Source organism: Panicum virgatum, unplaced genomic scaffold, assembly GCF_016808335.1.
Source record: "Panicum virgatum strain AP13 unplaced genomic scaffold, P.virgatum_v5 scaffold_4868, whole genome shotgun sequence".
NCBI classification, from domain to species: domain Eukaryota; kingdom Viridiplantae; phylum Streptophyta; class Magnoliopsida; order Poales; family Poaceae; genus Panicum; species Panicum virgatum.
Window position 1 is genome coordinate 5,001 of NW_024376440.1, and position 12,500 is coordinate 17,500.

At 47.4% G+C, this 12,500-nt stretch overlaps 2 protein-coding genes across 2 annotated transcripts; both read right to left on the bottom strand.

Annotated features, from left to right (window-relative positions):
- Nucleotides 1–3,357: 3,357 nt before the first annotated feature.
- On the bottom strand, nt 3,358–10,621 carry LOC120694315 (NADH-ubiquinone oxidoreductase chain 4). Its single transcript, XM_039977462.1, has 3 exons — nt 10,099–10,621; nt 6,148–6,570; nt 3,358–3,478 (listed from the first exon to the last, which is right to left on the bottom strand). Exons 1-3 carry the CDS (start codon nt 10,523–10,525, stop codon nt 3,390–3,392), a joined length of 939 nt encoding a protein of 312 aa, XP_039833396.1. The 5' UTR covers nt 10,526–10,621; the 3' UTR covers nt 3,358–3,389.
- Nucleotides 10,614–12,350, bottom strand: LOC120694316 (NADH-ubiquinone oxidoreductase chain 4-like). The gene has a single exon (XM_039977464.1). It carries the CDS (start codon nt 12,089–12,091, stop codon nt 11,564–11,566), a length of 528 nt encoding a protein of 175 aa, XP_039833398.1. The 5' UTR covers nt 12,092–12,350; the 3' UTR covers nt 10,614–11,563.
- Between the last annotated feature and the right edge of the window lie 150 nt (nt 12,351–12,500).

Sequence of the window (12,500 nt, forward strand, 5' to 3'; positions counted from 1 at the left end):
TAGCTTATAGAAAGAGCGGAAATACTACAACCGATATTGCGACATCTAATCCAAACAGCGTATCAGCGACAACCCTATTCTTTCTTTCCTTCCTATTCCTTCCTTGCTTATTTATTCTATTATTCAGCTTGCTGTTGCAAATAAGTAGTTTGAAGTTCTCTCATATGCAAGTGTTGAATATCCAAGAAAAATGAAGGCAGGCAACGCGCCCTCCCTTCTGCTACCAATCAAAGCAAGGAGTGTTCTTTCTGTCTTTCCTATTAAAATCAAGTTGTTGATTGCATGTCTTAAGCAAAGTAATCAAATAATAAGTTTAGGCTTGTTACAACATATCTCGTCCTGGTTACCTAGGCCAGAATAAGTTGACTACAGATCTTCCCACTTGCTTTGTGCCAGTAAGCACCGAAGATAGTCATATAGTTCTATTTGAAAGAAATAATGTGTTTTCATTGAATAGATGACAATAGATTTCTTGCCTACAGCTTAAATCTTATTTTTCTTAGTTAATTCTTGACTAGTTCTACTGTTAGAATCTCTTTTTTCAGATATTGGGATTATGATCTTATTGGTGGGAGTATCAACACAAAGCTCAGGGGGATAGTTACTAGTACAATCTGCAGATCAAAAGTACCTATAACAATGCTATACTAGGTACAGCCCTAAAGAGACCAAGTATATTTCCTACCATGCTACTTGTATCAAAGTCAAGCCTTTGAATAAATAATTTCAAGTTCTACGTTTCCCTTTGTTCAAAGTCTGTCCAGATAGATAGAAGGCTGTTGGCATGAAAATAAGCACAGCAGCGCCCTTCGTCGCTAGTTCTCACTTCTCGAATCGTTTTCCAACCAGGTACCAGTAGCGTAGACAAAAGTGGCGAAACTCTCATTTCTCTTTTTCTCAAAGTAAAGTCAAAGAATAGTGGTAAATAGAATAAGCCAGAAAAACGAACTTATCCTCAAACAAAGCCAATAGCACCCCACACATCAGAACCAAAGTAGGTAAGATAGTGCCTTCTACCAAAGGTTCTCTAAATTCTCAGGTGTCGAAAGATATGTATTATCCAATAAGGCTCAAACTCTATCTTGTGGTAAGCTAGGGAAATTACAAAGCTGTAGAGCATTAATTGTAGGAGAAGCTGGCTAGCTGTTTGCTCGGTGCTCTGAGGCAAGCTCACTACGATTCAAGAATAGAACCGGAATAGTTAACCAATGGAATAGGTGTAGGCGGTTTGATCGTTTCCTTTTCTCGTAGATAGCTGTACTAGTACTAGTGGCAGTTCGATACTCCCTACTCTAATATTCTAGAATGGGTTGCGTGAGCTTATCAACTTCGTTACATAGTGAATTGAATAAAGGAAATACATTATTTATGAAATTGGGGTATCTACTGATACAAACAAGGTAGAGGGCATGACAGCTTGGCCAGAACCAGCCAATGTCAGAGAACTCCGAGGGTTGAAGGGTTGCTGGGGTTATTACTGGAGGTTTGTACCAGGGTATGGAGCTATCAGCAGGCCTTTAACTGTGTTGTTAAAGAAAGGTGTGTGCGAAGGTGACCAGGCTGACCAAAGGCAGAGAAAAAGAGAGCGCCTCTAGCGCCTAATTCTCAGTCTCATAGCCGTGTGATTCTTGATTTGAGATTGTGTCGGCGTGCCGCCCATGAAAACAGAATCCGCTGATCAGAAATACTTGCTACGCTACGCAATTTTTCTTCGCTGCGCGCCTTCGTTTCGCTTCGCCTAGAACACTGAACTTTGAGCTCAGCCTGACAGATCAGTCAGATCTTAAGGAGGACTCTCTTTACTTTACTCATTGGAAAGCGAGTTGCCTTGATTCAGTAGTCTGATACCTTTGTGGGGGGTAGAACTGGACCCCGGATTGGATGGATGGATCGGCTATAGGTTTTGGATTATGGTAAAATTGCCTTATTAAAGAAAAGAGCTACTCCCTACCCGCCATCTATATCATTGAAAAGCTTCTTGATCAGTTTTCGCTTTGACCTATCGCTCGTCATATGCGTTGTTGCCCGAGAATCCTCATTCAAGGAAATCTACTACTGGGTACGGGTCCGCTTGACTTTCCTTATCATACTATAATAGAAAATAGAATTGCTTCTTCTTTTTCTTGAGGCAGGTGTGGGGATAGCTTTCTTCGAAACAGAGGATACAGATTCGATTGGAAAGGAAGGCTCCGTTATAGCATTATTCTGGAATTCGTATTGGGATTAGATTTGCTGAGGAGCAGTGCCGTTGTACGAAAGGATATCTCGTAACGGAAGGATTGAAACCAGATAAAGTTACTGAAATAACTACCTTTGCTAATGTGCTTTGTCGAACAACCTTGACTAGCTTTCCAGCATGCGCTACTACAGCCTACCTAGCCTCTTCCTCCTCTATTCCATTTCTAGTGCAATATCAGAAGGTATCAAATCCAGCGTATCGAAAGCCCGGTCCGTAATCCCTTCGCCCCGTCTTTGCTTCCCCTCGTGCGCTTCCATATAAATTCCCATTTCATCTACCAGTTGAACTGATTCGATCACTGTCCCATAAGCAGTAGGGACCACGAGTGAGCTTATTTCGTGATCGGCTAGTAGATCCTCATTTCTTCTTCTTTGCAAAGGTCTACTGGGTAGAATAGATCCAATTGATGGCGACACATAAGAACCCAATTATTCCCTTGCTTGTTCTTCCAACATATCTGTAGGCGTGTGTGAATAAGAAAGAGTTGAGCGATGGGTGGGAGTAAACCCTTCTGTTCAAGTAGTAGCCAAGTAGTACCGAAGGAGTATCTCCGAGTTAAGGAGTGCCGAAGGGAAGAAAAACCAAGTGAAAGAAGAAGGACAGATCGCCAGTTACGGATCAGATCAGTACGACACCCGGAAATAGCCCCTTCGATGCTTCCCTTCAAAATGTATAAATCTCAATCGTAAGGGCGAGCTCGGAAAAGATAAACAAAACAGATATGTTGCTTTGCTGATTGGTGCTATTGACTTGTCGGAACTAGGATAAGGGAAAAGTATTGGGTACATTCAGTTTCAGTATCGATAGCTTATCCCGGTATCAGCTCTATTTCCTTTCCTCGGGAATTGTACTGGCTACTATAATAAGTAGTTACAAGATGGAATGCCTTCTCTTTTTAGGTGCGATGTCAACCGAGGCTACAACACCTTTCTCAGGCCTCCCCGACGGGTTCTACCATAGAGGACAACGATAGGCAATAACTCCCCCCCGAACACAGCTTACAACTTTCATCGTACTGTGCTCTCCAAAGAGCAACTCTTCTCAAAATCTCAAAACAAAGGTGCTGAGTTGGAATCCCATTCTAAGGATTCTTGTGGTTCCGGGGCGATCCAGTCACCCGGAGAAGATTTCTTTTCTTTGCTGATTCCTCTCAATGAAATTTGCCATGTTGCACTAAGTTACTTACGGATGTATGCATGCAGTCCGGGAACACTTTGGGGTGAACACCCATCCGAACAAGTAGGGTCAATAGTTCAGCATTTAGGCCTTAACATTTAGCAAAAAACTAATCTTAAACCCAACAAGTGCTCTCCGAACCAAGCTAGATAGTCTCCTATCACTAGGCTCACCAACCAACCTGGACTTTGATTCTTTCTTATTATTCTAACCGGATATCAAAACCATAAGGATTGTTTCCAGCCAATAGTTCCCATATGACATAAGCGCTCTTGGGTGGGGTGGGCCCTCATTCGCCAGGTCTTTGAGTGCCCGTCGTACCACGTGGTTGGTACACTAGGCTGATCGATACTTTACTTTGAGGATCTGGCACCTGCGCCCGACTCGGTCTGCCAGTGAATTTTGGCTCTACGTCCGGTCGTGCGTGGTATGTTAGCGATTCGTACAAATGGAAGGCATCGCGTACGTTAACCTTCCTTTATTGGGCTGGGCCATTCCATCTTTGAGAAGGGGCCCAATCTCGTATTTGATGGTCGGCGTGGCAATATGCTTAGCTTCGTAGACTGGTTTCCCAGCCGTTGCAAAGACTTCGCGAGAACGGTCAGGGGCGCGATTCGCCAAGCTAGGGCAAACAAAGCCGTCCGGCCCTACCAGATTAAGAATGCGAAGGCCTTTCCTTCGAAAGGAGAAAAAAAAAAGAGCTATGCTATTGACCGACCCTTTCGTACTTACTTCGAATCAATAGGCCTATCATTTTTCATGAGGCGGGCCAAATAGAGAATGAAATGCTAAAATAGGGGAAGGGGGGATGGTCGCGCCTTTGATTTTGTTTAAGGGCTGCTCGCCTTACTAAAGTACCAAAGGCTTTCACGGCTGACACCCCTACCTTAGAATCTAAGCCCTTTGAAGCGCCAGTAGTTGTAGCAGTGGGTAAGGCTTTCGTTCAACTCGCTCCGGGTTCCGATCTATATGACCTCCAGACAGTACAAAGTACACCTCTTCCGTAGAGGCAAGCTGGTAGTAACCTAACCTTTTAGAGTCGGGGGAGCCGAGCCCTTAACTCTATCAATAGATAAATCTTCGTGCGTGGCGTGAGTTGGAATCCTAGAAAAGATCGATTGAGACTCCCTCCCCGGTTCCACGAAGATCTCTACGTACTTGTCTAGTCCAGGACAACTGAGATCTTCCGGTCTGCGTGCGTGGGAGCAGCTGAAACAAAGAAGAGTCTGGTCCGCTCTTCATTCAGGCCCCCCCGCCTTACAAATGGGCCGTCCCCCTTAATGAATCGAATGGTCCTTCGACCCTCGTTTGATTCCGACGGCCGGCATAGATGAAATCTCATGAGACCCGCCCACTATTACTAAAAAAAAAAGCCCTGCCCTGGCACCTTCGCTAGACGGAGAGTAAGCGACTTCTATTAGCACCGGACCGTCGAGTCGAATTGATCGTGTCATGTGCAACGTCCATCAATGGTGGTTCATTAATGTCCATAGATTTAGACTCCTTCCCCCTTCCCTTATACGCAAAAGATCGAGAGGGGCCCGAACCAAACCGAGAACGTAAACAGAATTCGACTCACTCTCGTATGGCTCGCCCTCGAGCCCTGGGCGAGTCGGCCGGGTCTTTCCCTTTTGTTCTGTTTCCGCCACGATAAAGACGCACGGAAGAACTATGGTATGCCCAGCGCGTGGAGGATCCGTTGAGAGTGTCCCTTGTCTCGGTAGGGAACAGTACCTATTGTCTTGCAAAATAAAGGTCAGTGCTACGGTCCCCTATTGTTTGATCCAATATTGACCGGTGCGGATCACGTTCTACTACCTCCGGTCCGTGGTTCGACCTCCCGTAGTGGTCCTTGCTTTTCTTTTTGAAAGCTCCGCGGGGCCAATTTTTCGTACTTGCTCAGTGTGCCCCCTTTCGTCGAGTGCCCCGCCCGGTTCACAGGGCTGTTGGCCTACCAAGCAAGCACTTGCCCACAGCTCCTGCCGCCTGCCAAGCGGGCTCCGCGCTCGTTATCCTGACTGTTCTCTCCGCTGGGCCCTTTCCTATTGCTCTAACCATAAGCTATGGCAATTCCAGCTCGCACCCACTCTGGCCCGCCCAGCGAGGCCTGAGTGAGCTCAGTGGTCAGCCCCTGACGTTAGGGGTCTTTCGCTTTTGCCAGATCTATAGAGATATTACGAGTCCTCCGTCCCAGATTCCCTCGCCGCGGCCATCTGGTTCACCGGTACTACCAAAAAGTCTCATGCTTACGTTACTGTGACTGATATATAAGTATGAGATCTCGGACTACGAAGACCCAGTCGTGCTTCTGGTTTCCATTCTCATCATCATATTGAAGGAAACTCCTCGTGCTCTGCCATAAGAACTTGGAGTCCGTATCATGGTGAAGGTAAGGTAACGCTGTGATTCTTGCTCAAAAAACTGACCGAACACGTTCGAGTTATTGGCTCGTCCGACCCGGCAGCATTCATGAGTCGCTCGTTCAACTGTCCCTCGGAGACACGGTCGAGAAGTGCCATGCATGGTCGCCCCCCCCGTCCTTTCTTTCTCTCGGTCCCACCAGGGCGGGCCCCTCTGGGGTAATAAAGAAATGGATAAAAAAAGGGGACTTCTGCTACGGGCTATGCCACCCATTACTTATGAGGGAAGTCGCATCCGTCCCATCGCAAGCACCTACAATGTTATGATCACATTGGTTTACCCTTTTTTGGTAGTTCAACGGACGGTCGCCCCTCCAACAAGAAAAGGTAGAAATATGGAAACTTCTCTGCCATTTAGATCGGAGAATTTATAGAGGAAATCGGGTTTTAAATTTCCAGAAACCACACGATTATATAGCCAAAGGGAATACGCCGCGCCTAAAATCATCCCAAGCGCTGCTAATGTGGCTACTAAGCTATTTCTTTGGAAAGCTCCTACTAAGATTAGAAATTCCCCGATAAAGCTGCTAGTGCCGGGTAAACTCATATTGGCTAAAGTGAAAAAGAAGAAAATGGTAGAGAAATTCGGCATGGTGCTCACTAAACCTCCATAATATCTAACAAGTCGAGTCTTATGTCGGTCATATAGAACACCAACACATAGAAAAAGGGCTGAAGAAACCAGTCCATGACTTAACATAAGTAAAATGCTACCTCCAATTCCCTGTATGTTCGATAGAGCCTAATATTCCCCCGGAGTACGCCGCTTACCCCCCGAACCGTACAAGATAGTTACCACCTATCATACGGCTTTATAACTCCACTTCTTTTTCTGGTTGTTCCGCTCTGTCGGATCGATGGTAGTCTCAGAGATCTGGTAACCTCCGATATTTTTGACAACACGCTTCCTGCTTCTGTTTTGAGTTGCGCATCTTTCTCCCCGGGGCATACTATACTATACTATACTATACTATACTATACTATACTATACTATACTATACTATACTATACTATACTATAGTATCACATCGTAGACCCCCACCCCAACTCTATCTTCCTTATCAGTGAACCGGAACATAGTGCATAGGTACTCTTCGATGCTGCGAGGACGAGACGAGGTGACATACTACGATCACGCACTGAAGTTCTGCCCTTCGGCTCGGCATATGGAACCTCTCAACTGCTCCCTCGGGATAGGTAGGCCCATCCCCCACCCCCCTTTCCCGAGAGGCGGCCGGGCAGTGTTTCCCCAGCGGCCACCCAGTGGCGGCAGAAAACGAAAAAGGGTGGGCTCCGCGCAGTTCGCGTTTTATTGTAAAGAGAGAGCTTTTCATTCTCTTATAGAATATAAGCCCGCGTCCACGCGGGTAAAGCCCAGCGAAGCTGCAGGGAGCACTGAGCAATGAGGGGATGAGGGCGACTCCGCCCACGGGTTGGACCACACCACAGGCAAAAGTCCTTCCACGGCAAGAGAAGGGTGACCGGAACAAGAAAAGGGAGCTAGTCGTTGGAGGGAAGACAAGGCTCGTTCCGTGCGACTCCACAGAAGAGTACGCGCGCTAGAAAAGGCAGCCAGCTTAAAAACGCTAGCTAGCTACTTTTGTAGCCTTTTTTTGTTTGGTTGCCTACGCTTGCTCTCCGGGGCGCGCTACGGCAACACCCCCTGCTTGCTTCTTTCTGTTCGACGCGGAGCTCGCAGCCTCCCCACCCTTGCTTAGCGTTCCACTTGTGATCCTGGAGGATTTGGAGAAATGCGCCCGACCATGAAGAATGGATTTGAGCTTTTCTTTCATGTGAACGGCCCTATCTTGTAAAGAATGGTTTTTCGTGCTATAGACCACGTTGAGAAAGACCAACCAACAACACAAATAAAGACCGTTCCATTTGGGTACCTCGAAAGGGAGGTGCTCTTTATGATGCTACGGGCGGCTGTCCGAAGTGCATGCAATGACGGGCTCAGATAGGATAGGATTGTGCGCGCCGGGCCCTTCGGGTGTCCATATTTTGGCCGACCTTAGCGTAGGCCCCTATGTTATGCGGCCGTAATATTTTTATACCTTCCACCGCTGTTACGCCAGAAATCCAAGGTTCCACACGAGCTCCTGTTCTGCGGCGTGGTGGCAGGACCGCTAGGGGATTGGCTCCGGGTGTAGGTAGGGTCAAATCCGCAGGGGTCATGCAAATACATAGGCCCCTTCCCTTCTGCCGAGTTGTTTAGAAGGCGCTTTCCGTTCTACGGTCCCTCGGAGCGAAGGGTTAGGCAGGTAGTACGGGCCCTCTGACTTCCAGCTATGTGCTGTGTGCGACTCCCGCGAAGCGAATGAAGGGAAGCTCTTCGAGCTTTCTCCGCCAGCGGCTTATGTAGTGGTCGGCATTCCTACGTGCTCCGACTGATCCCCACTGGAGATTATATGAGGGGTCTTGGAAACTGTCGTGACGCTTTGGTGACGAAGGTCACCGGGGTGACTATGGAAGGATTCCGTGGTAGTCTCTGACTCCCTCCAACTCAATCAATATCAAGAACATGTCGTGAGCATGGGGGTTTGGCCGACTACTAAACTCTATACTATTGGCTAGGGCTAGGCTAGTTATAGCTTCTATAGTGAGTGGCCCTTCCGCTTTGATCTAGTTGTAGTTTGTATTGTACTAAATTGAACACATATCAAAGAAAGGCGATCAATCAATAAGTAGTTGCCCTTCTCCGGCCCGGGAAAAGCTGCGAACTCGTTAAACTAGGGGCTTTTTTATTCATGGTCGCTACTGTTGTATTGTATATTGTCGGGGGAAGCTACTGCTTCTACGACAGCTCCGCTTCCTCGTCTTGCTTCTACTTTGCTTGTTTGCGCGAAGGCTTAGAGTCCTTTTCGCTAGGTCCAAATTCGTCAAAGCGAAAGATCTGATCCAACGGAAATCCCGCATATTGAGCGCAGCTGATATGTGGCTACTAGGCGCGATCATCTCACATGCCATAAAAAAAAATACTTCTTTTGGCCCGTCATATAAAGATAGAATAGATATGGATAGAGAGACATTCTATTGATTCGCGAAATGGCTCGTCGATCCAAATGAATCATTCTTCTGGTCTCTCTCTGCCCCCCACCCCAAAACTGACCCACGACACAGCGCCCATTCGTTTCGCGCGCGGGAAGGCAACGAAGTTCAGTTCAAAAGACCGCAGCGGAGTGGAGCAGCCGCGACACGAAGTTCCTTACCTTAGCTGGATCTCGCTGGTGCCACCTAAACGGTAGGTATAGGCGGCGGATGTCTGACGTTTGGAGTTGTCGTTCGTGCACCTGTCCCCAATAGAAGAATGAGTGATCCCTTCCCCTGCGGATCATGGCCTTACCACTAGGTCCCCGATGGCCTGCGGGGGATTCGGTATAGCAGCTCACGTTCGTTTGCGCTGCGCGTTCCCGCTGGACTGGACACGTGTTAGCTGTAGGAAGTATGGTTACGAAAGTCACTTCGGTTCGCCAGTTCAGGCTCAACTCCTCGCTTTACGTTAGCGGACTTACAGGTCGGGCCGGGGCTCCACGCTCTTTCTTTCTGTGTGGGACGATGCCGGGGAATGTGTCGAGGCGGCGAACAACAACAAGACAACTAACTACATTTGCTTTTTCCCTCCATGAGATGAGCCAGTGCATTGGACCGATGGATAATAGAACTGAGCAGGCCAAAAAAGCGCTTGGGCGCTCTACATACGATGTAGACTCCATCAGATACATATCGATTTATTTATGATGGATCCAGAATAGATAGATATCTTGTATCATCAATAGATAGAAAGAGGTCAACCCTTATTATTGATAGATTCCCTTTCGATCTATCAGAACAGATCAGGCCATCTATCAATCGATTTGAAAGGTTCATCTCGCTTTTCGTTCATTTCAGCCACGCCATAATATAATAGCCGCCACAATAAGAAAGAAGCAAGCGAAACAGCTAAAAGCGCTCGCTTCGCCGCGCCCAACTATTCTTATTCACGGGAAAGCCAACCGAAAGATTCGATTCGGACTTCGTAGAGCCGGTGCTGCTGCTGTCTGCGTAGGGCCGTCCCCCACTCCCGTCCCGGGGCGCTAAGGGGTTTTGTTTTAGGAACAGACGGCGGTGTTTTGCTGACGCCTCGAATCGACGCTTTTGTTGCGACATGCTAAGTTTTCTCCCCTATTGCTAGTAGGTTGATGGGTCGCACGCCCGGCACACATGTTTTGGCCTTGCTTGTGTGTCCATAACTCAAAATAGGTGACCTAACGGCCGCCGCCCGACTAAACATACCAATAGTCACCAAATTCATATGGGCTACTGAGGAGTAGGCAATGATCTTCTTAAGATCGATCTGTCTTAAAGTGGTCAAGGAAGTATATATTATAGCAATCGCACTTAGAGTATAAATGAAAGGAGTGAAACAAAGTGTCGCTTCGGGAAACATGGGTATTGAAAATCTTAAAAACCCGTAGGTTCCCAATTTTAAAAGAATTCCTGCCAAGATGACGGATCCAGCCGTAGGTGCCTCTACATGGGCTTCGGGTAACCAAATATGAACTGGTACCATAGGCACTTTGACGGCAAAAGAGGCGAAAAAGGCAATCCATAGAAGGATTTGGCGCCGCTCACTAAATTCAGTGGTTAATAAAATTTGTAAATCGGTGGTTCCTGTTTGGAGAAGAATCAACAGAATAGCTAATAGCATAAAAACGGATCCAAGTAAAGTATATAGGAAAAACTGATATGCAGCCTTGATCTTTCTTTGTCTCGAACCCCATACCCCTATAATGATGGTAGAGTCAGGGGTGGCCCCAAAGCGAAATTGACCGGTGGTGGTTGGTCGAAGCTCCAGTGGGTAGCCACTCCCTTCTCAGGGAACCGTACGTGAGACTTCCGCATCATACGGCTCCGTCCCGAGCTTCCGTCGTCGGCCCTTGGCATTAGACCACTATGCTTGTCTTTTCCGCCTTGACTCTCGAATCTTTTGCTTCTCGGGTGGTGGCGAACAATGCAGCTTGCGTTGCGGGAGATGCCCGCCCGTCGGGCCCGGCCTGCTTCCTGCCCGAAGAAGGCTAGCCGGACTAGTGGTAGGGGACCCGACCGTAAAAAACCCTATTCTCGAACCCTCTGCCGAGCTCTACCCTGCCCGCATTTATTTGGAAGGGGGCCAATGTCTCCACCTGCTGCCAACAGTCTTTCTTCGGAATTCTACTGAACGGGTCGATCCTCCCCTCCGTTTGTTTTAGCAACTTATCCTAAGGTCTCTTCGCCAAGAACTCTCCGGCAACGACAGAGGAACTAACCTGCCTGCTGTGGCGGGGCGGCTTTTTTTTTAAACAATAAGACCTGGACGATTATCCCTACCCTCGGTAGCTTACGAGTTTACGTCCATCCCTGGTCGGGTACAGTTTCCTTTATTTTTATCCCTTGTAGCCGTTACCCGAATTCGCGCAAGTGTGTCCACACCCCCCCTGACTTGACGAGGAATCCATTCTCGCGAACAAACACACCCCCTACACACACCTAGGAGCACCCCTTCCTGCATATCCATACAAGACCAGAGTAGGCGGGTCGAGGTCCTACGAGGTACCCACTACTCGGAGTACCCTCCCACCAAAAAAAGATGTGTGGTTCGGTGGTTCGACCAGAAATGCTATGCTTACGCACAAGACTACCCCTCTTCCCGAAAGCTTCGCGGGGACCTTTACTACTTTACGACGACGGGGGACCGCCCGTAGGGGGTTTACTGCACAAGGCCCCTGCAGAGGAAAAGCTTGATCCCAGCGAATAGAAGATGCTCAGCTCCGCACAACATAGGGATTGGCACGCTTTCGGAAAGAACATAGAATAGTAGAGGATCCAGCATGCAGGACACGGCGATCATTAGAAATTCACGAATTAGAAATGCTGTAATATACTCTTTCCCGAAACTTCTCATACCAGACCAACCCACTGAAATGCAAATAGGGATCAGAAATGTGGTCAATATCACGAAGAATAATGAAAGACCGTCTATACCCATATACAAATGGATGTTTTCATAAGGAAGCCATCGAAGGCTTTCCACAAATTGAGAATTGGCCGTAGAAGGATCGAATTGTATCCGAGGAACAGGGGGATACAAAAAAGTAATAAGAGAAACGCACAGACCAATCAATCGTATCAGTCTTATTGAAGAATTTGGAATGAAAAGAGGAGTAATGCTTCCTAGCACGGGACAGAGAATAGGACCACTTAGATCGAAATAGCATTCACTGAAATGTTCTAACATAGAGTAGAATCGAACATTGAAAAGATTAGTTGACAACAGTCAATCAAAAGATGGGGCGCCAAATTACTAAACAATAGGGGTCTTTCTGTGCAAGTCAGCTGAACACCGTAATTGATGAGTGAGTAGGTGGGTTAGGTGCACCCCTCGCCCAGTGGGAAGTCATGAGGCTAGCCCCCCCTGAATGAAGAAGTAGTGGGGCCCCCTGCCCGCCCACGTATGCGCCTTTATTTAGATTCTAACTAAATATTATACTGAACTTTATCCGGGAATCTTTCTAAAGAATCCATCTGGCAAAACGCAATTTGTCGATTTCAATTTAAGGTACACCTTGCCTTTTTCAGGTAGCTTTGTTACGCCTATTCAGCTAGGTGGGGCATTGGTCATAGCCGAAGTCGAAGGAAAAAAATAA